The sequence below is a fragment of the Spea bombifrons genome, chromosome 4 (genome assembly GCF_027358695.1).
Source record: "Spea bombifrons isolate aSpeBom1 chromosome 4, aSpeBom1.2.pri, whole genome shotgun sequence".
NCBI lineage: Eukaryota > Metazoa > Chordata > Amphibia > Anura > Pelobatidae > Spea > Spea bombifrons.
In genome coordinates this window covers 25421083-25445687 of record NC_071090.1, presented here as the reverse complement: position 1 = coordinate 25445687, position 24605 = coordinate 25421083, and the positions used below count along the sequence as shown (strand labels likewise).

Below are 24605 nucleotides of genomic sequence, written 5' to 3'. Positions count from 1 at the left end.
ATTCGCAGAGGTAACAGAGGCAGGAGGTTTTGTTAGGTTGCCATCGCGAGGATGCTATTATTGCGTCGGTCGCGATGACGTCATCTTACCTGCTCTCCCGCCATTGGCTCTATTTAAACTTCCTGGTTCTATGTTTCCTTGCCCGTTCAACGAGTCCATGTTATTGTTCTCAGGGTGTTTGTGTTGCTCTTGCTTTCTGATTGATATTCACGTGTACCAGACCTCGGCTTTCGTTCCTCTGACCTTGATCCTGCGCTGCCCGTCCCGACCTCGGCTATTGTTGTTTGACTTTGATCCTGTGCTGCCTGCGCCGACGCCAGCTATTGTACTGACTACGCTCCTGTGCTGCCTGCCTCGATCCCGGCTTGTTTATCGGATATTCTCGCCATTCCTGCATCGTGGGTCCATCACCTGTGGTGCCTGATCCGGCGTAACAGCGAATACATTGGTATCTCATATATAAAAATATATTTTTACTTTAAACTGTATTAGGCTCAGTCTAAGCTTAAATATCATTGCTGTCAGTCAGCACCCCTCAAACATTTAATGCAGCCTAATCAGTGCATTTGGTGATCTTATCGTGAAATAGCTGCCTTACTAATATAATGTGACATCAGCTGCAAAGAACCTCAGCTCAAGACAAATATACAATTAGTAAATGTTTCATATACACAGAAAACAAAACGCTCAATACTTATTTTCTTGAACTTTCAATGAAGTCGAACCATCAGGTTCAAGAAAATAAGTAGGGAGGATTTGTGTTGATTTCTTGCTCAGTCTGCAGCAAAGGTTATAAATAGGTTATAAACCGTGTGTGTGTTTATTGATTTGCGGATAAACTGAAAAAAGTAACAGACGCTTGAAACTGAGACTTTCTGAATGAGCCTTATGTCTCACATCTTGAGCACACAAAGCAATGTGAATGCTCCGCCCACTCACAGGACACAAAGGAGTTATTACATCAGCACTGAACAAGGAGCCCACTGTCATTTCTATGTATTTCATACATCTACATGTGTGTGCACATTTAAACCGGCCCTATTAATTTTTGATTGGACATTTAAATATTGAACAATAAAAAAAAGAATCTTAAACAGGTAGAACAACTGCCCTTTATGTACAAAAGGCAGGGGATATTTTTACGGTGCATGTGCCCAGCACAGAAAGACAAAGACTAAGCAGAGATCTCCAGTTTCTACGTCTATTGCTTTTTTTTTTTGTACACACTTGAAAATGCCCGAATTGTTGATGGAAATAGAGGAGGTAAGATTTATTGTTTATACAAATCAAGGGAAACTGATATGTATGTAATTGCGTGCAATCAAATTTTGTCTTGTCTGTAGGACACCTAAGGATAAATGCATCCAGTCCTGGTACATTGTGTTCTTGTGAACCAGGATAATGATTGTCATTGTGGCAATAAGTCGTTTTTTAAAATAATGTACCTGCCGGTATTTTTTATAATACAATAGAAAAAGAAAGTAAGGAATACAATTGAAGGGAAAATTATTTTAGTTATGTAGCCATTTGCAAAAAATGTATAAAGAGATGAACTACATCAAATAATGCAAATAAATACGATCCTTCGATAATATTAGTAAACAGGGCATTTTAGTGTTCAAAGCCTTGGATTTTTTTTTCCATTTATCTGTCCCACCTCTATATTCTATGGTAACAGAATCATACAAATATTGCTATATTGCTACATTGTTTATGCTACTTGGACTATATTAAATTGAGAGTTTTGAAGTGAAATCATTACTGTAAAACTCAATACATTAAAAAAATATGTATTTTTAAAATAGAATGGATATGGCGCTCCAAATGACATTAAATCTTGTTCAGTATATGGAAGGGCTTTTCCAATACTTTTAGGTAACACAAAGTTTACTACATTATCTGAACCATTTTTCATCTGATGCAAACAGCACACATGTTAACCTTTACATTATGGGTAAGGTGCTAAGTTCATGTCTGTTGATTGATTAGTCAATAATATAGAATTTGATGGAAGGAAGAAGCATTCAGACAATACTGATGTATAGCATAGTAGGTTGAAAAAAGACTTTAGTCCATCAAGTTCTACCTTTCACACATACCCACTACTAAAGTTTGAAAGTTGATCCAAAAGAAGGCAAAAAAAACCCCTACTTGAGGCAATTACCAATTGTGCCGCACCAGGGAAAAAAAACTCCTTCTTGATTCCATAGTGGTCAGATTACTCCATGGATCAACTTGCTAATATTACTTTCATTTTAGCAGTAATGAAGTTAAAGTAATAACACCATTTTATGTCATGGGATCCTGATACAGACAAGCAAATAATGGTCAAAATCAGAGCCATAACAAGGGTGAGGCCAGTGAGGCACTGGCCTTGGGTGCAGCTGTGAGGGGGCGCCTAATGCCCAATGAGCAGCTGCACGACTGATTGGTATTACCTCACAACTTTCTCCCTTGGCAAATCGTGACATTGGGGGGCAGAACTTGAGAATTCCCAAGCTCTGCCCCCCCAGCATCCTGAGCCGCAGGCGTACAATTCCGGAGAATGCTATCAGGGCTGCGGTCTTGAATACTGTGTATGAGCTTAGTAGGATACAGGGCAAAAATTGGGGCTGTCCTGCTCAAAGTAGGACAGTTGGGAGGCATGGGGAGATCTCCTTTTAACCAGCCCAACAGTAAGAGAGCACCACATCAGACATTGACTTCTATGCTCCCTTTAACTGTGTGCCGGCAATTGATGCCAACGCCGGGATATGACCTCATATACCAGCGCTCAGCATTAATCGCTGTGTCAATCAATGTGTGTGTCTGGGTATGCTAGTGTCTGTCTGGAGGCAGCCCTGACTGCTATCATACTTACAATTTGATACACTTATACCTACCAAACGTTCTGAGTACCTAGAAAAGAACCACATCAGGAGAAGAAAGAGGGACACTTGGGAGGTGTGCTTTATAGTCTTAACAATTGCTTACCGGTATTTATACTATATAGTAATTGATACCTACCTTAACAATAATTATTGCATTTCAGTCTAAGAGTTTATTTTATTTAACTTTCATAAGTTTGCAACTCCCTTTTTATTCCTTGGTACTGGGAGTATTTGTCCTTAAACCAAAGCTGATGTGATTACGCTTGTCTTTTGAGTTTACCTCCAGAGTGTCCCCCGAGGCATCTCTATGTACCTTTTTATCTCAATACTTGTTGCTGTCTATCCAGGATAAAAAAAGAACTGCATTATCTGCAGGATAAACCCGCTCAAAGTTGCTTTCAGCAAATGGAAATCAAATTTAGTCATTTCCGTAACACTCACAGCCCAATAGCTTGCACAAACAGTCATGTGAACATTATTAAATTTAGTCTTGAATCCTTTATATAAAGTACGTTTTGGGCTACATATGCTTTGCATTTCCCAAGATGTTGGTTTTGTGTGGTATCTGTACTCTAAGACAACAAGCCAGCCAACAGGTGAGATATTCCTTCATTTTCTTGTGTGATCTAGAAATGCATTATTTGTGCTAAGATAGCCAATAGTTAACTGTTGTGCAAATATAGTTACCTGATGCTTAGTCTGTCTGCCATGGCAAAGTTACCTGTTAAGTAAGCCAAAGCTATGTAAGGGTGTGTGCATACTATAGTAACCCAGCTAAGGTTTGTCAATTGATTTGATTATTAAGCACTGTAGGCACTCCATCCGTTAAAAAAAATACCGTATTTGCTCGATTATAAGACGACCCTGATTATAAGACGACCCCCCAAAATCTGAATATTAACTAAGGAAAAAAGAAAAAGCCTGAATATAAGACGACCCCAAAGGAAAAAAGTTTTACCAGTAAATGTTAATTCATGTAAACTATTTTTTTTAATAAAAGCTATGATTGAGAAAAATATTTTTTTTGTTTTTATTTCTTGTATTTTCCAACCTGTCCCCCAGTTACGCACATCTGCCCCCAGGCTTGCCACTCCAATATGGCCCTGTGGCCCATGATATGCCTTTTAACCCTCTATATGCCACTGTGCCCCATGGTATGCCTTTTGACCCCCTATGTGCCACTCTGCCTCCAGAAATGCCTTATACCCCTATATCCCATTCTGGCATTTAGGGGGTTAAAATGCATATTATGGGGCAGAGTGGAATATAGGGAGGTATAAGGCATTTCAGGAGGCAGAGTGGCATTAAGGGAGTTAAAAGGCATTGTATAGAGCACTCTGCCTCCAGAAATGCCTTATACCCCTATATGCCACTCTGGCATTTATGGGGTTAAAAGGCATATTATGGGGCAGAGTGGCATATAGGGAGGTATAAGGCATTTCAGGAGGCAGAGTGCTCTATTAAATGCCCCCTTAACGCCACTCCAGAAATGCCCTATGCCCCCATTTAACACACACACACCCTATACCCCCATTTAACTAACACACACACATACTCTCTCTCTCCCCCCCTCTCTCACCCCCCTTCCCCCTCTCTCGCCCCTCTCTTACCGGTGCTTCCAGCCGGGGCAGCGGGTTGACGTCGCCTTCCGCTGCAGCCGGAAGGAGGTGGAGTTGGCAGCGGGGGTTTGTATGCGTCCGTCGCGTATACTTTCCCCGGCTGTCAGAGATCAGAGTTTCCCGCACCGGTGCGGGGAACTCTGATCTCTGACAGTCGGGGAAGGTCTACACGACGGACGCAGACAACCCCCGCTGCTAGCCACACCTCCTTCCGGCTGCAGCGGACGTTGTCTACACGGATCCCGTAGACGTCAACCCGCTGCCCCGGCAATACAGCAGGAAGCACCGGTAAGTGTGTGTATGATGGGGGGAGGGGGTGAGACAGGAGTATCCAGGTCCCCTGCAGCGGTGCGGGGGATCTGGATCTTAGTCTCCTAATCAGACCTCTATTTGAGGTCTGATTAGAAGACGACCCCGATTAGAAGACGAGGGGTATTTTTCAGAGCATTTGCTCTGAAAAAAACCTCGTCTTATAATCGAGCAAATACGGTAATACAGGTATTTATATATATATATATATATATATATATATATATATATATATAAATTTAATATATATATATATTAATGGATGGAGTGTCTGCAGTGCATGATAATCAAATCCATTAAAAAATATATATATATATACCATAAACATAAATATATACCAAAAATATATAACTCCCAGGCTACTCAGCTTAACAGAGGAGTTATTTTCATATGGAAACTTCAAACTATAGAAGTCACTGAGAAATCATGATGTTAATGATCCTGCTACTAGCTTTCACCACTTTGCATCAGTATTGGTCCTTTATATATATATATATATATATATATATATATATATATACACACACATAAATATATATGTCCTTCAACAAGGTACACTTAATATGTATTATACTTTGAATATAATGCAGACTTGCAGTATACGTTTTGTTAAAAGCATCCCAGATTACAAGAGCAATGAATTCTGCAAATCATAACATTCAGTGATTATTTATTATTATCTTTTATTTATATAGCACCAACAGTTTACGCAGTGCTTAATACAATACATAAATTCAAGGGGTATGACAAGACAAGAATTGACAGACTAAGACAAATCGATACATTAGGTGGAGAGGGCCTTGCTCGCTAGCTTACAATCTTGAGGGAATGGGGTGACAAACATAAGGCACAGAGAAAGGGTGAGAGGTAGTGTGGTGGTTGTATCAATGACAAGGAAGTTCTAGCAGCTAAGATGGTATGCTTCTATGAAGAAGTGGGTTTTAAGATGTTTCTTGAATGTTGGGAGGGAGGGTGAAAGCTGAAGGTTCCTTGGGAGTAGATTCCAGAGATTTGGGACAGCTCGAGTGAAATCTTGTAGACGGGAAAAGGAAGAGGTGATAAGTGAGGAGGAGAGCCTTAGCCCATGGGAAGAATGTAGGGATCGAGTAGGAGAGTATTTGCTTATGAGGGCAGAAATGTATGGAGGAACAGTATTATGGATGGCCTTATATGTCAGTACCAGCATTATAAATTAATTCTAAAGGTAATTGGGAGCCAGTGGAGGGTTTCACAGAGTGGGGAACCCCAAGGCATCAGGCCTGGTTAGTAGGAGAGACAGTCGTGTTGTTAATGGTGATAGAGAATTCAAGTAGTGGAGTGGAGATGGAGGGAGGGAAGATAATGAGTTCAGTTTTAGAAAGATTAAGTTTCAGGTAGCGTTGTGACATCCATGAAGAAATAGCAGACAAGCAATTGGTAATACGGGACATGAGAGATGGAAAGAGATCTTGAGAAGACAGGTAGATTTGGGTCTCATCTGCATATAGATGATACTGGAGACCAAATGAGTTGATTAGTTTGCCAAGAGATGAATTATAAAGAGAGAAAAGCAGAAGGCCAAGGACTGAACCTTGGGGGACAACAACCGAAGTGGAAGGGGCGATGATGTCTTGTCAGAGAAGGAACGGTTAGACAGATATGAGGAGATCCAGGGGAGAGCTGTATCTCGAATGCCTATAGAAGCAAGTGAGTCTAGAACAAGGTGGTAATCAACAGTATCAAAAGCAGCAGAGAGATCCAGTAGTATTAGAATGGAGAAGTGACCTTTTGCTTTGGCAGAGAGCAAGTCATTGGAGACTTTTGTTAGAGCTGTTTCAGTAGAGTGAGGGGGTTTGAAACCAGACTGTAGAGGGTCAAGGAGGGAATTAGAAGAGAGGAAGTTTGTACACAATCCGTTCAAGCAGTTTAGAGGTAGGACGGTAGTTAGTCAAACAGACAGGAAGAATTTTTTTTAGAATGGGTGTCATTCTAGATCCAACTTCCAGAGAAGGTCTAAACTGACTGTTAAATATAAGTTTCTTTTAGTGAAAACCAATGTAGACAATTATTAAAAACTGATGAATGATTACCATTTGTGTCCCTAACATGATTTGTCTGTAACTGGGCTATAGCAAGAAGCAAGAGATCAAGACTTAGGCTAGAATTAAATCTTGAGAACAAATTATCGTGTTCATGTTTTGGAAGTATCCCCTAGCTTATGCGAGGATGCACGACACCCAGGATCCCAGATAACCAAGTACCATGTGACTGCGCAAAACACATCTCATAGAACATGGAAAGTGACGGCAGATAAGAACCATTCGGCCCATCTATTCTGCCCAGCCACAGAATACTTGTCTTATTCTCTGGCCTTATCCTATATCTAGCCCAATTGTATGCCTATCCCATGCTTGTTTAAATGCCTTCAATGTATTAACATCTACCACTTCGCCTTGAAGGCTATTCCATGCATCCCCTACCCTTTCAGAAAAGTAATATTTCCTGATGTTACTTTTAAACCTTTGCCCCTCTAGCTTAACCCCTTCAATCCCCTATAGACGTACCGGGACGTCCAAAAAACGCCCACTAAGAAACCCCTATGGACGTCCCGGTACGTCCAGCCCTTCGTGCAGCGTCAGGGACACATCCCTGCCGCTGCACGGGAGACCAGGCTGTCGTTTGACAGCCTGGATTCCCCACTGACAGCAGAAGCCGGCTTTGAGGTCTGTGAGGACCTGCATAGAGATCACAGTGTGATCAGTGCAGAGGGATCGTGGGGAGGGGAGTGAGAAACCATCTCTCTCACTCCCCCTCCCGTCCTGAAACGGAAAAGCTGAAAAAAGAAAACGTTAGTCCACTTAAAAAATAATATTAAAAAATCATTAAAATAATAATATAAAGAATACAAAAAAAAATTATGTGAGCTGTGATGTCACTGTGACATCACTGGCATGTTCAAGAGGTCCCTAGGAGGACCTCTAACCATTACTGTGTAAAACAATATATATAAAAAATACAAAAAAAATTAAAAAAATTAAAATAAAAAAAATATATAAAAAAAGATAATAAAAAAAATTCTTAAAAAAAACTCACATCCCATTGCCCTAGCATAACATAGCCAATATAACCCTCCTGCCCCCGTTCACAACCCCCAAACCCGTTAAGCCATAGGCATAAAAATTATACAATATTGTACACCTAATAGTATGCTCCCTGGTGCTGGGAAAGTCTGGAAAATCTATATAAATTAGGTAATTCTGAAATCAGGACACCTGAATTGATAAACTTGGAGGGGATTTTCCATCACTTTACCTAATTTTGTGAGGATTCAGAGGGAAAATGTAAAAAAAATTAGTTTATTTTTCTAATCTTCGCTAGTTTTTACTAAATTTCTCATTCTAAATCTTCAGCTAATCATCCAACTACGGTATCAAACGAAAGCTCTATCTCTCCTTGAAAAAACAATATATAGTTTACATGGGTACACTATTCACAGGAAAAGAGAATCATCGCTAAACCGACATACCCCAAAAATGGCAAAATTGCTCTGGGCTTTGAGGTACCAAAAACCCCTGGGATTGAAGGGGTTAAGACTATGTCCTCTTGTTGTGGAAGTATTTCTCATTTTAAATAAACTCTCTTCATTTATCATTGCTGACTCATTTTAAGTATTTAAATGTTTCTATCATATCCCCCTGTCACATCTTTCTTCGAGGCTATATAATTACTCTTTAGTCCCTTACCTCACATGTTGAGGTTAGGACTGTATCAAATATTCTATACTCTGCCCTTGGGTTTTTACGCCCTAGGTGCATTATCTTGCACTTACCCGCATTAAATGCCAGAGCTCAGATGGATACAAGTATACTGCCAGATCCATATTACACATCTATACAGCTGGGCCCATGCATATTTCACATTTATAGGACCAGAACCTTACACATAATAGCATACCCCACAACATACACAATGGGTTCCAGAGTACGAATGTAAAATGAAAATATACTTAAAGATAAGCATTACTTTTTTCACTAATCAATTCATGTACTTCACTGCAAACGTCAAAAGACGCTGGAAAGACAAACTAACGTGCTTGTGTCATGCTGTTATGCGTCCATTCTCGAGGAGCGAGTGTACATAAATGTTTGTGCTGCCGTTATACCTTTACTTGCGATTGTCCTGAAAGTGAATGTCCTTATAGCAGAGTATGCCTATTTCAACACGGATAGATCCTTTCATATGTCACATCTACGTCTACTGCCAGATCCATGCATATTTCACATCAGCACAGATACACACATATTTCACATCCATATAGCTGCATTCTTGCATATTTCACATCTATACACCTAGATCTTTGCACATTTCACACATATACAGCCAGACCCACACATATTTCACATCTATATAGCCGGATCCAGTCATATTCCTTACACAGTTAGCAGGAGCTATATATTTTTCCCATCAATAAAGATGCCATCCATCTGTGCATAAGTGCCAAATGTTGGGGAGGTGACGGGCCCAAAATTAAGGGAGCGTAAGGTCTGTTCTGCTTCAGAAAGGGACGGTATATCGAGAAACAAGAGAGATGGGGATACAGGGGGAAGCTAATGAGAAAGGACGGATATAAAAGAGATAGGTATGGAAATAGCAAAAGAAGAGAGATAAAGAAATTGCATGTACAGCAAGTAAGCATATGGCTGCAAGGGCAAGTCTAAGATTTGCTACATATATGTGAAATATGTATGGATCGGGTTTGTATAGCTGTGAAATATGCATGTACAGAACTATATACATATGAAACATGCATGGATCCCAGCTGTATTTCATGCATTTATAAAGCAGCAAGTATAGATGTGAAATATGCTGTACACATGTGAAGTATACATGGCTCTGGCTGTACACATGTGAAATATACTTGGATTTCTGCTGTATTTTTTGTTAACTGGATCTCATTATTATACTTTATTAATAAAGCGCCAACAGATTCTGCAGCGCTGTACAAAGATGAAAATGTTACAGATAACGACAAGTACAATACATTAATTGACATACAGATACAAGAGGAATCAAGGGCCCTGTTTCTGCAGGAACTTACCATCTCATGCATTTAAATGGAGCTTGTGATAGGGAAAAATAAATGTATACAAAGAATTCTCATGAATTCTATAGATTTAAAAGGTACAATATAAGGTGACACTCAACTATCATATTTATGGATGTCATGGCTGTATGAGGCACTTTACACCCCTTATAACTGCCCTATGCCAACACTTGACATAATAAAAAAAAGGTTGCTTTACATATTTGCAAGTATAGTGATATATAATTATTAATCGAATCCGATAGCATCTTCTCACTCTAGAATTATGTGCAGGTTTCATTTATATCAGTGCCTTTTCTGGAGCAGCACAACAACATGCGATCAAACGTGAACGAAACGTACAGACAGCCGTCCGTCTGCCGCAAAGGACGGACAGAGTGACGTACAAAACGCGTGTAAACCATCCGATTGGCTGTCTGAAAACCAACATCCATGCCCTGCCAATAGAGTTCTACCCTCCTCATAACAGGACCTCGTTGAATCCGCTGTGGGCGCAGTTCGATTGGTTGACACGGGAAATTGTGCTTACAGCAAGCCAATGCGATCGCTTGACACGCCCCGATAGTCAATGTCCTGTCATAGAGTCATTTAGAAGGCAAGAGAAAACGGTGCTCGTCCGAAGGAAAGGTAGACTTGCGGGATCTGTTTCTGCAAAGCTCCGTGATGGAGGGGAGAGACAGGGAGTACAAGATTCACTTCTTACCTGGCTGGGTAGAGGTAGTGCAGGTGAGAGGCAGGTGTTTGGGAAGAACTAACAGGCCGTGCTTGTGTCTTGCGGTTCCTACACTCTTTTTTTTTTTCTGTCGCAGATCTTTGCTGGTAAAATGTTACCAGGAGAGGGTATTTTGGTTATATTGGGAAAGGAGGTAAACTTTAGGCTGTTTTGGTCAGCAACTCCCATGATCCTCGGGTATATGGATCACGGAGAGCTGGGTATTTATTTTTAATGCACGCTCCAGAATCTTGTGGTTGAGATCCAAAACATATCGAGGGCTTCAGTTGGAATACAATACTGTTCGATGATTTATGTATGCTAATTAAGTTGATAAATATTTTGTAATGTTAAGATTATTAATAAATGTGTTATTCGCAAATAACCTGTTGGTTGGAGAAGCTATGCAAGCTTCTAATGGGATGTCTTGCTCACATTATCATTATCATGATCATAAAAAAAGTTAGACTTTCGCTGAGAAGAACCCATAAACCTGAAGTATATTAAGCAGAATATTTAAAACAATTACGATACTTCAAGCTTGTCAACAACTTTATTTAAAAACGCTGTTTTAAGTGTAAGATCAGGCCAAGTATGGTTTTAAAGTAATGTTTCTTGTGCTTTACCTTTTCTGCTACTTTCTAAGTCTTATGTATTTTCACATAACTTCACAGTTTACAACCAAGGCGGATTAGCAATGAGGCAATGTGAGTCCCTTGACACTAGTTTGCTGCTTGTATGCAGCAGTGGAATAGTCTGTATAAGCCTGTGATGGCAGCTTCCTGTTTTTCATCATGTGACCTTATCTTCCAATGATAAGCTCTTTCTGTAGTCACCTGTTATAGCGAGCAAGAGTGGAGGCTGTATGCCTCTGCTTGTAGGTTAATGTGCGAGGATCCCCAGGCTACATAAATAGTTTGTTTACGTTACAGGATGGCATTAGCATGAGTGCGTGTATTGGTGTATGGTGTAAGCGGGTGTTACTGTATGGTCTAAGGGTGTGTAAATGTAGTCTATGGCAGTGCCCGACAAACCCCGGGGCACCAGGTTGGGTACCATACGAAAATAAAAACACTATTTGGGATGGAAAAAAAAACTGGCTCCTAGATCCAAACCTAATTTGTTGACCTCTGGTTTAACCCCTTAAGGACAATGGGCGGTCCCTAATACCATTGAAAACAATGCATTTTGAGCCCGTACATGTACGGGCTTTGTCATTAAGGGGTTAAGTTATGCAATGAGGAAAGACAAACGTCAAGGTCAGACTTTAAGTAAGGTTGGAATATCTTTTTTTTTTTTTTTAACCAACAAAAGAGAAAATACTTGATTAATCATCAGCCTCTGATTAACAGGGTTAAGGAACTTTTTATTTTGTAGGATTTAAAAAAAAAAAAATGCATACAAGAATACCAAGCATACTTTCATTGCCGTTAAATATTCTATTGGCTGCATTTGTGGTGCATGTCTGTTAGGAAATTTGATATAATTGTTTTGATTAAGCTAAAAGGTGCTCCCTCCATAACACTACTTAAAACTGATTTAGCCACGATTTAACCGTGAAGTTGCTCCTCCCCACCCATATGCGGAGTATATGGTAGTGGTGAATGGTTCCTTTTAAGGATGGTTTGCTGTTTTTTTTTTTTTATTAACATTGTAACAAGTAAACCAAAGTCTCTCAAGATGGCTTGGAAGTTCCTAAATGTGTGTGTTGTTTTTTTCTTTTAGTTGTCTAACGTATTTTAATGTAGAAAAATAGCCAAAGGGACACTCTAGCGATCGTATGCACTTCAATGCATACAATAGCTGCGTGGTCCCAGTCTGTTTTGAAAATACACGGTGGGCATTCTGCAGAATCTCCCATATGCATTTGCCATGCAGTAGACCATGTCGGATGAACGCATCTCCTGACACCTGATGTACTTACTGCAAGTTAGCTCCAGTGCTGAATTGGCAAATCCTCCGGAGGGGGGCTAACGAAACCTCAGAAAAACATTTTTGTTGGGAGCACTTTGCTGCCACTGATTTGGCTTCAGGAAGCGGGAGGCTCCAGCTTCCAGCACTAATGGGCTTTTTCAATCAACAAAAATCCAGGGCACAAAAAGAAAAGATCAACGTTTCGGGTGTATCCTGATGGTGTGTGTGTAGCACCCGGGGGTTTTTGAATCTATTGAGCCGAGTACAGACATTGTGGACTCTTTTTATAATATAAATTAGGTTTGAAGAATATATGGAAAAGTACTTAGAATTGCAAATGCATTAATTTGTTTTGGGGGCTCCCTGGGACACTGGAGTGTCCCCTTTTTAAAATATACTAGCAATGTATGCATCTCTAGCAGCCCAATAAATATAGTTGCTGTATAAAACTCCAGAATTAATTACTTCTGTACTTTTGGCTCACGATTTTATTTGGCAAGGGAATCGCTGCAAAATGTTTGTTTTTTTCTCTCGTTTACTAGGCTGTCCGATGTTATCAAAGAGAACAGTGTAATCTTGGCGTAATATATTTGATTTGCTCTCTTATAGACAGTGTCTGTCTCCTAACAGATCTACCTAAATAATGTCCCTATACTAAATTTGATGTTCTTGCCTTTTATAGGAGGATGTTGTTCCCGACAGAAGGGCACTGATAACTGGTGCTTCTGGCCTTCTTGGCCGAGCCGTGTATAAAGAATTCAAGGACAGCAACTGGCATGTGTTGGGCTGTGGGTATAGCCGAGCACGACCCAGATTTGAACGTCTTAACCTACTAGACCCAACAGCAGTGAGATCATTGATCCAGGACTTTAAGGTAAAGCTTGGTTCTGTTTCATGGGTATTTAATGAAACTGTTAACCCAGTTATTCCAGCGTTTGTTTTGGTAAAGCTAGGTCTCCCTCCTCCCAGCACAGAATTTTAGATACACTGTAGATTGTCTAAACTGGTCCACGTTTCTGATGTATGTACCCCTAGCCTGTTGGAAAGCATCTGTGCCAATAGCATGAACAGGATGCTTCTGAGTTTGTCCTGAGCATTCAGCCAAGAAGAAATGAATGTCTGTTTAATAAACCCATAATAACTTGCCTCTTGGCTGATTTCTTACAGTGCCTGTATAGTTGAGGAGTGTGCACGTGAGGTACAATACTTGGATGCCAGAGGCACAGTGTCACTGACGCCAACTGCTGGTGCATTTCACATACTTAGCGATGAAACTAGAAACATCAGTTATAGTAGTCGGCACCTTCTTGGTATTTTTTCCAAAGTGCCTCGTGACATTATGATGGTGTTTTCATTTACTGCATGTAGGAGATAGCCTTCAACGTTAAGACCCTTATTTCTGCTCTGACAACTCATACCCTTCCACGTCAAGTGCACACAATCCATTGTTGTGGTTGGCAATAGTGTGTTATGTACATGTCCTTACCGGACAGCAGGGGTGGTGGAAAAAAAATCCTTTATTTTTTTTCATTTCATTGTGGGTGAAGTGAAAGTTTGTGGGTCTACTTTGCACCCACATTCATTTAAACTGCACCCATAATGAAAAAAATGACTTGCCATTGCACCCGCATAATTCTTTATTGCACCCATATTGCAAAATGATGGACTGGCTACTGCACCTACTTTGAACCTCCATAAATTGCACCTGCACCCATGTTGTACCTAAAGGACTTGTTTTATTAATGTAATATTATAAATGCAGGAATATTTTACTGTTATACAAACCGGTATTCCCAGTTGCTGCTGCTGCTGCTTTATGGTAATTGTTAGTTACGTTACATGTGATATAACTGAGCAGATGAGTTTGGGCTCCGGCTATGTGTATGAAGAGTTAATAGCCATATCCGGACAGATCTGACCGAAATACTGCGCAGTATTGAGTATATTTGGGTATAAGTTTTACATCTTTTACATCAGAGTTTAAGGGATTTATAGAAACATTTTCTTTTTTCCACTACAGTGGCATCTGATATTTTTTTTTTTTGGTTTTTATTCTTGGTGTATTCAGGGATACTGTCTGTATTTAAACAATAACAAAAGTTAACATTTCTTTTTCCTAGTGTTTGTCCAGGATGCTGGGCCTCCCTGCCCTTGTAGAGCTCAGTTCATCTAGGCCTGTTAGTTTACTTGATCATTGAAAGATGGGGACATAGCAGTCCTGTAGAGTGTTTCACATAGAAAAATGTGTTAAATTTAGCACAAGTGAAACACCACCATTAAAGCTATTTTGTACTATCAAACAAGATGTACCGTATTGGCTCGAATATAGGCCGCACTTTTTTCCCCCACTTTAAGTTTTTAAAGTGGGGGTGCGGCCTATATTCGGGCTCTAGCGCCCGACGCCCGGGACATGCAGTCCCGGGCGCCGGGCAGGCAGCGGGGTTAAGATACAGATCCCCCGCAGCGGTGCAGGGGACCTGTATCCTTCTCCCCGATACGCTCAGACAGCCTCCCCTGCCAGCACTTCCCACGGGGGGGGGTGCCGGCACGGGAGGTTATCTAAGCGTTTTACCTCTGCCCCCCCCCTCCTCGACTTACCGGAGCAGACTCCCGGGTGTCTTGCGGGGCCGGCGGGAGACATTTACGCAATACGCGCATGCAACTTCCGGTACCGGAAGTTGCATACGCGTATTGCGTAGATGTCCCTCGCCGGCCCCGCAAGACACCCGGGAGTCTGCTCCGGTAAGTCGAGGAGGGGGGGGCAGAGGATGACAGCGACAGCGGCAGCGTATCGCGGGGAGGGAGGACAGCGGCAGCGTATCGCGGGGAGGGAGGACAGCGGCAGCGTATCGCGGGGAGGGAGGACAGCGGCAGCGTATCGCGGGGAGGGAGGACAGCGGCAGCGTATCGCGGGGAGGGAGGACAGCGGCAGCGGATCTCGGGGAGGGAGGACAGCGGCAGCGGATCTCGGGGAGGGAGGACAGCGGCAGCGTATCGCGGGGATGGAGGACAGTGGCAGCGTATCTCGGGGAGGGAGGACAGTGGCAGCGTATCTCGGGGAGGGAGGACAGTGGCAGCGTATCTCGGGGGGGGGACAGAGTGGCAGCATGTTTTTTTTGGTGCTTTTTTAAAGAAAAAAAACTTTTTCTTTAAAAAAGCACCAAACTTTTAGGGTGCGGCCTATATACGGGGGCGGCCTATATCCGAGCCAATACGGTATTTAAAATCCAGGGATTTATACATTAAAGATTCTTATAGCCATTTGATTGCCTTGCTACTTTATTAAAGAAACCGTTATGTTGAAAATTGTTCTTTAACCTAGTTGTTGCATGGAACAAAATTATACCGCCCATAGTCTTCCCCTCCAGCTAAAAACTAGTGATGGGAAGTTCGGATCATTAAAGTGAATCGGATCATTTCGACTCGTTCACTGAAATGATCCGATTGATGATCCGAATCTTCGGATCACTCAGTGTGACTCACAGGAGTTACTGTTTTCCAGTAACTCCCTGCAGGCACACCAACGATTGGCCCCGCCCCTTTCATTACTCAATGAATCCTCCCCCTGCCTACTCCAGTGATGTCAATGAAGGCAGAGAGTCGTTCAAAGATTCGGATCTTACAGGGATCCGAATCTTACAGTGATCCAGATCATTGTAAGATCCGGATCTTTGAACGACTCTCTGGCTTCATTGGGATTCGAATCAGTCAGATAATATCACCATACTGTTATAAATAAATACATTAATAATCACTGCCCCCAGGATTTACATTCCCATTTACCTGCAACTGCACCTTAAGCTAGCTTTATTAAATTAATTAAATTAACCCTAAACACCCCATCAACCATGACTGCCCCTAAAATTAACCCTTAACACCCCATTAAGCATAACTGCCCCCAAATTAACCCTAAACACCCCATTAAGCATAACTGCCCCTAAATTAACACTAAAGACCCCATTAAGCATAACTGACCCTAAACACCCCGTTAAGCCTAACTGCCCCTAAATTAACCCTAAACACCCCATTAACCATAACTGCCCCTAAATTAACACTAAAGACCCCATCAACCATACCAATTTATTAGGTAATTTATCTGGAGTACATGCAATTAATTTAGGGGCAGTTATGGTTAATGGAGTATTTAGGGTTAATTTCAGTGGCCGTTATGCTTAATGGGATCGTTACGGTTAATTTCAGGGGCAGTTATGGTTGATGGGGTATAAGGGTTAATTTTATGCTGATGACTGAGGGTGAATTTAATTAATTTAATAAAGTTAACTGTAGGTGCAGTTATAGGTAAAGGGGGGGGCAAACTCAGGGGAATCTAAATCCTTGGGGCAGTGTGAACATTATTAATGTATTTATTTATAAAAGTATGGTATCAGTAATATTCTCTGAATGATTCGAATCTCTGTAAGATTCGGATCCTTGTAAGATCCGGATCCCTGTAAGATTCGAATCATTTGAATCATTTGAATCATTCGAATCTTCGGATCATTCGAATCTTTGAACGACTCTCTGACTCTATGAGTCATCATTCCTCTGTGAATTAATGAGCTGTAACCTGACCCCAGAGTCTTTGTCTGAGTGCTCTGCAGATGACTCACAGCTCTAGGATCAGGTTACAGCTGCATGATTCACAGACTGAACTGCTACAAATGAATCGTTCAGTCTACTGAACCGATTCATCCGGATCACTAAAAAGAATCGGATCAAATGAACGATTCGTTCATGATCCGGACATCACTACTGAAAACACTCTAATTCCTAACCATCTGCATAAAAGCTATTGCCGTTTTGCCAGATTGTTTCCGCAGAGGAAAGTGCCGTGGAAGTAGTGCGTACCCACCATGCCTGTATGGCATGCCCCTTTTTCTCATTACTACCGTATTTGCTCGATTATAAGACAAGGTTTTTTCCAGAGCAAATGCTCTGAAAAATACCCCTCGTCTTATAATCGAGATCGTCTTCTAATCAGACCTCATTCTGCTTCGGCCGTTCTGCTTACTGGGCTTTGATCGCGAGTAACGTCTCTGCTATTAGCAGCAGGAAACAGGAAGCTAGCACAGTCCTCACATAAGTCTACCTCCCCCCTCCTTCCTCTGGGGGCGGGGTCAGAGAAGTTGCTCGCACAGCCAGGCCCCTGCAGAAGTCTGCGAGTGGGAGATCTGCAGTTCAGGTAAGGGGGTGGGGGGGTTGAGCGTGTGTGTGTATGTGTGATTAATGGAATGAATGAGTATTTAAATGTTTGTGAATGAGTGTGTGTGTGTGATAGCATGGATGTGTAAGGGGGGTGGTAGCATGGCATAGGGAGGTTGTAATCACACTTCTAACATCCCCAGGTTCCAGCATGTACTGGCTGCCTTGGCTTGATAGGGGTGTGATTGCTGTTAGCAGTATATATATATATATATATATATATATATATATATATATATATATATATATATATATATCTCCAGAAATGCATTTTAACGCCCTATATGCCACTGTGCCCCATGATATGCCTTTTAACCCCCTATATGCCAGAGTGGCATATAGGGGTATAAGGCATATCATGGGGCAGAGGGGCATATAGGGGGTTAAAAGGCATATCATGGGGCACAGTGGCATATAGGAGGGTATAAGACATTTCTGGAGGCAGAGTGGCATATAGAGGGTTAAAAGGCACATCATGGGGCAGAGTGGCAAATAGGGGGGTATAAGGCATTTCTGGGGGCAGAGTGGCAAGCCTGGGGGCAGATGTGCATAACTGGGGGGCAGGTTGGCAAATAAAAGGAAATAAAAAATATATTTTTCTCAATCATAGCTTTTATTAAATATGAAAATTAGTTTACATGAATGAATATTTACTAGTAAAACTTTTTTCCTATAGGGGTAGTCTTATATTCAGGCTTTTTGTTTTTTTCCTAAATTAATATTTTGATTTTGGGGGGGGTCGTCTTATAATCAAGGTCATCTTATAATCGAGCAAATACGGTATTTATGTAATGTGCAATTTTTCCTTCTGTTGTTAACACATGTTTAAAGTAATTCTGTCAGCAAAAGTAAACTTGATATGTAGCAATAGAGCATAAAAGAACAGTGTTTAAGGGTGCATTGGCCCTTTGAATGGGTTATTGTACTGTGTGTGTTTTGTATATAGTTGTGCTCAAAAGCTTGCATACCCTGGCAGAAATTGTGTTGGTGTTGGCTTTGAAAATATGACTGATCATGCAAAAAAGTATTTTAATTAAGGGTAGTGAAGCTATTTATTATCACGTAATTCTTTGGCTTCTTTTGAACTCATAATAACAGATATCACCCAAATGGCCCTGACCAAAAGTTCACGTACAATTTAAGGTTAATTTCCCACACCTGTGGCTTTTTAAATTACAATTAGTGCTTGTGTACAAATAGTCAATACGTTTGTTAGCTCTCACGTGAAAGCACTGAGCAGGCTAGGTACTGAGACATGGGGAGGAGGAAAGCACTGTCAAAAGACTTGCATAACAAGGTAATGGGACTTTATAACGATGGAAAAGGATATAAAAATATATTTTGAAAATGCCAGCCAGTACTGCTCAATCACTTAAGACATGGAAAATTCAGGGATCTCTTGATACTAAGCCAAGGTCAGGTAGACCAAGAAATATTTCAGCCACAACTGCCAGAAGAATTGTCTGGGATACAAAGAAAAATCCACAGGTAACCTCATGAGAAATACAGGCTGCTCTTGAAACAACCACACCATCTTTTTCCAGAGTACAATATGACGATACTTCATCAAAAATGAGCTGCATGAGTTGCCAGAAGCCTCTACTACACCAGTGCCACAAAAAAGCCCAGTTACAATATGCCCGTCAACACCTTGACACGCCTTACAGCTTCTGGCACACTGTAATTTGGCGTGACAAGACCAAAATAGATCTTTATGGTCACAACCGTAAGCACTATGTTTGGAGAGGGGGTCAACAAGGCCTATAGCGAAAAGAATACCATCCCCACTGTAAAGCATGGTGGTGGCTCACTGATGGGATGCAGCGTGTCACCATCAGAAAACACTGGCAGACAATTTGCATTCTTCTGCATGAAAGCTGCGCTTGGGACCCTCTTGGGCTTTCATGCAAGAAAATGGCCTTAAGCACAAGGCCTAGTTGATCCTCCAATGGTTACAGCAGAAAAAGGTGAAGGTTCTGGAGTGGCCATCAGTCTCCTGACCTTAGTATCATTGAGATCTCCCAGAGATTTTTTGCCATGATGAATGGGCAGCTATACCACCCGTGGGGCCTCAGACAACTATTACAAAAGACTGCACGCTGTCATTGATGCTGAAGGGGGCAATACACAGTATTAAGATCTAAGGGTATGACTTTTGAACAGAGGTCACTTTTTTTTTTTTTTTTTTTTTATTTGTTTTTGTTTTATGATTGTGCCATTCTATTATAACCTACAGTTAAATCTAAATCCCATACGAAATAAAAAAATGTTTTGCCTGCTCACTAGTTTCTTTAAAAATGGTACATAAATTACTAATACTCCAAGGGCATGTAAAAACAACGCGTGTGTGTAATATATAATACAACTTTTTATTAATGTATTGCTTTGCAGCCCCATGTAATCATACATTGTGCAGCAGAAAGAAGGCCAGACATTGTGGAAAATCAGCCCGAATCTGCTTCCATGCTGAATGTGGGTGCTTCTGAGAATTTAGCAAAAGAAGCAGGTAAATCACCACAAAGTTCTTTAAAATTCTTATTACAGATATTATTGTGTTATTCATTATTTAAAGGTTATTCATTTGCATATGTTAACTGTGCAAAATATTTTTATTTAAAAAGAGGTTAGAGGGTATAAAATCTGACATTTTATCTGTGTGTATTTTGCTTACAGCCAAAATTGGTGCATTTATGATCTACATAAGTTCTGATTATGTTTTTGATGGACGTGATCCCCCTTACAGCGAAGATTCTATACCAAATCCATTAAATACTTACGGAAAAACAAAGTTGGAAGGGGAAAGAGCGGTGTTACGAAATAATGAAGGTAAAAACATTGATGTTACTATCTTTTAGGCGGTGCTTGTCTCTGTTCTTTGTTTCTTTTGCCGATCATTAGCGGAAGAGACAGTAACTGCATTCCCTGGGTCCCAAGGCTCAGGTTTAAAAAATAAGTTCTGTAGTTGGTGTGGTTTAGTTAAGTAGGAATTAGAATGGGCTAGGTAGGGGTTAAAAAACCAAAACGATATAGAAATATAGGCTGGTTTTTAGATAAGGGTAAGTTAACATATATTTGGTATTTTCTTCCATTTATACTAGCTGTGAATAGTTTCATATACCTGTAAAACTGTAAATAAACTTTTTTTTTTTTGTTTTGTGAGTACTTTTTGTTTAACGGTTGCCTCATTTCATAGGTGCTGCTGTGCTTAGAGTTCCTGTGCTATACGGAGCAGTTGAAAAAATTGAGGAAAGTGCTGTTACTATAATGTTTGACAAAGTACAGTTTAGCAACAAGTCAGCCAATATGGAGCATTTGCAGCAAAGGTTTCCGACATATGTGAAGGATGTTGCTGTGGTTTGCCTTCAGTTAGTGGAAAAGAAACTGCAGGTAGAATTGTCAACTAACGGTTTCAATTTTGTGGGGGTTTTTTTTTTTTGTTCTTGGCTTTGTAAAATAGTGTGCCATTTCCATTTAATTTCTCCCTCTGGAATTTTTTTTTCTCCATCCTCAAGGTTTAATCACACAAAACGTGAACTTTTCAGAAGCATTTTATGTTTCTTTGGACACAATATAGGTGGCTGCTTATGCGTCATGTGTTCCTGGCAAAAATATGAATACGGCAAAATCTTAATTAAGGAGTTATTTGTTTATAGAAATTTTATATTTAGCATGCAGATAGTATAGTACTTTAACTTGGTAAAATGTATTTTTTTTAACAAGATTTATTTATGTTCTTATATTTAAATTAATGCCCTTTTACTCTTAGTGAGCATTGTTCTTGATTGCATTGCTAACTGTCGTGTTTATTTTGTCTTTATTTAAGGATCCTTCCCTAAGAGGAATATTTCATTGGTCTGGAAACGAACAGATGACTAAATATGAGATAGCTTGTGCTATGGCTGATGCCTTCAACCTCCCTAGCAGCCATTTAAGACCAGTAAGCAAAGTAGCAAAAGTAGCAAAAGTTCTTATAAACAATTGATCATTAGAATGTTACACCTCTACAAAATATTTTGATTGCCAACACCGGTGTTCACTTGGATTTGCATCAGGCGTCGCCTACTGTTTTGGGTGTTTTTGTATCGGAGTAGCAGAGAATCCTGCACTCACACTGACAGATGCGTTTCAAAAACATCACAAACTTCCTAATGAGATGAGTTCAAGTAAGATAGCTGTTGAATTTGAGCTTGTTTGTATGCTAACTCAAATGATTTGAGCTACAGAGTGGTTCCACATAGTCTGTGTGGCTGTTGGCAATCTATGTCCTGAAGTATGTTTTTGTTGTGTAAAAGGAACTGCATCACGTGTGTGTGTGATGATTATCTTTAACTTTTGTCTATGATTCACTTTTGTGATAGGTGTTCAGTCTTCTGTGTAGATTAAATCTGTAGCGTGTCGGAAAAAGAAAAATATGTACCATCTTTCGTATTTGTAAAGATCTTAAGAAAAAAGTGTAAATTTGTTAGGCATTGCTAATCATGCCTGACTGCTTTATATACTTTAAATCTGATCTTTGATATGTACATCTTTCTATGTTTAATTTAGATGTCCAAATACATTAAAAAATCATAAATATTTTAGTTTTTTATATTTATACATGTTTTCCTTACCCTATCAAACGAAATGTGGTTTACGTTAATTTAGATCACAGATGAACCTGTTGGGGCCACCCTTCGACCAATGAACCCACGGTTGAACTGCTCAAAGCTGGAGATGATGGGCATCGGCCAGAGGACACCATTTAGAGTGGGCATCCGGGAGTCCCTGTGGCCATTTCTGGTTGACAAGCGGTGGAGACAGACAGTCTTCCATTAGATATTAGAATGTAGTTTCTTCAGAAGAAAGAAACTGTCACTTTTTTTGGTTTTTCTTAAAGAAAATTTAGTTTTGTATGCATGTTATAAGGTTTTTTTTATGTCAACTGGCAGCTTTGTTTACAAATTGTGGAGCAATATTGTCACATGCCTAATACATTTTGTTTACTCCTTGTCTACTGAATCAAAGGGATGGGAGAATATTGGTTTGCAGGGTGCACATTAAATATGTGCGGCAATATAGATTGTGTATGGTAGCTTATTGAAACTTAATGGCTAGTGATTTATCCTGTCATGTACAGCCATGTTTTGAGTGTATATGCAAGTGAACCTATTACTTTATTAATTAAATTTAGTACAATAAATTGTTGACAAGATTTTAATTTTACCTACTTCTATCATCATCAAAACTACATTTAAAACTGTAAACTTTGCTTGTAAACATTGCTGTTTTGTAGTATTATAGATTAAAATATTTTTACAACTTAAATGTTTCTAAGTATGTGTAGCACATATTGGAATATTGCAACCAATTAACCATTGTTAAAACTGGCATTTAAGAGCTGCATGGAACAAAGCAGTGATAGTGGACTCAACAGTTCTGTGTAAAGGTATTTCCTCATGCCAAGACAGAGGCCTCGTTTTTACTTAACTGTAAGTATGTAGAATGCCAAGCAGTAACAAGTTATTTCTGGTTACATTGGCACCGAGCTTGACATGGAAGACTGGCCATAACGAATTTATTTTGTCTTCTTTTTGAATCTTGTGCTTAAAGAGCTAATTTGTCCAACCACATTTTCACGTTGTTGCTCATAATGCGGTCCTGTTAAGACCATTCACAATTTCTTCTGTGCAGAGGTTTATTTAACTTTCTATACAGAAAGAGTTGCATCTTGAACTTTTTTTCTTCTCTTAACAGCGGTTTGATCATAGTACCGGTTTTAAATTACTACTTTGTTGTGTGATAAAGTCTCATCAGCTGTTATAAATGAGATGTAAGATGTAGGACCCACAGATGGTGCCTAGCAAAATAATGCTAAACATTTGTGGGCCATGATTTTGTATGTATTAACATGCCTACATGTGATCTGTTGGAAAAAGATATTTAAGTCTGCTTACTTAGTGTTGTGCATCTGATAGATAAACTCTTTAGTGTTTGTACTTGCAGTTTAATTTTGTTGCATTCAAAATAAAAATAAAAAATTAGATTATACCTATTTTTGTTAAGTATCTATTCATAAATAAATCTTAGATGTTAGCATCATCTGGTTTAGTTACCTAATAGTTTGAGATAACCATGAAACGGCATGTTGAAATAGGTTTACATTTTTCAGTATCAAACTAGTCAATTTTAATTGTATCCTGGAACCAAATAGTAAGGTATTAATAGGAAACTGAAAATACTATTCTGTAGAATTTAAACCTATTTCACTCCTGAGTTAGACATTTGTCTTACACATTCCCTGCAGAAAACAAACTCTATACAGAGCAACAAGAGATTGTTTAACACTCTGATATTGTACAATACCAAGGAAGTAGTTTATTGCCCTGTAGTAAGTATAATAGAAGGCACTATGTCACAAAGGACCGTATACTAGCCTGCAAACAACTTTAGCTAGATTTGTATTCTTTATGATGAAGAATGCAGCACAGGGAGACCAGCCCTACACAACACTGATTATATCAATGCTATAAAACAGAGCAAGAGTACATTCTGATGTGAATGCCATTATCCCTCCTTTACCGGCATCTGTTGTTGGCTTTTCCCACCCAAAGTAGACAGCCACTAGTCTACTTTGTTGTACAAGCACTCCTTTGTTGGGAACAAAAACTGTTTTTTATACATAGAAGAACTGCTGGACCTGTAATTGTGGGGTGAATATAATCTATAGGTAATGCAAATCGTGTTGCTGCTTCCTACTATCACCCCGTCTCGATGACTATCTAGTCTCAAAATCCTATCCCCCTCTAATAGCTACAGTGATCTCTGTTTCGCAAAGAAAAAACACAAATTAAATGCAAAAAGAAATGGATAGCATTGAAGGAATTGTTCTAATATATTGTATCAATAAGACCAAGATG

General features: G+C 40.0%; 1 protein-coding gene across 2 annotated transcripts; it reads left to right on the top strand.

Moving 5' to 3' along the window:
- The first annotated feature begins 926 nt into the window (after positions 1-926).
- Positions 927-23732, top strand: MAT2B (methionine adenosyltransferase 2B). Of its 2 annotated transcripts, none has more exons than XM_053461946.1 (7): positions 927-1263; positions 13190-13381; positions 20101-20215; positions 20383-20535; positions 20903-21096; positions 21533-21646; positions 22354-23732. In XM_053461946.1, the coding sequence occupies exons 1-7, from the start codon at positions 1234-1236 to the stop codon at positions 22522-22524; spliced, it is 969 nt and encodes a 322-aa protein (XP_053317921.1). In that variant the 5' UTR covers positions 927-1233; the 3' UTR covers positions 22525-23732. The 2 variants fall into 2 exon arrangements, with proteins under 2 accessions (XP_053317921.1, XP_053317920.1); XM_053461945.1 differs by lacking the exon at positions 927-1263 and adding an exon at positions 10447-10607.
- The last annotated feature ends 873 nt before the right edge of the window (positions 23733-24605 follow it).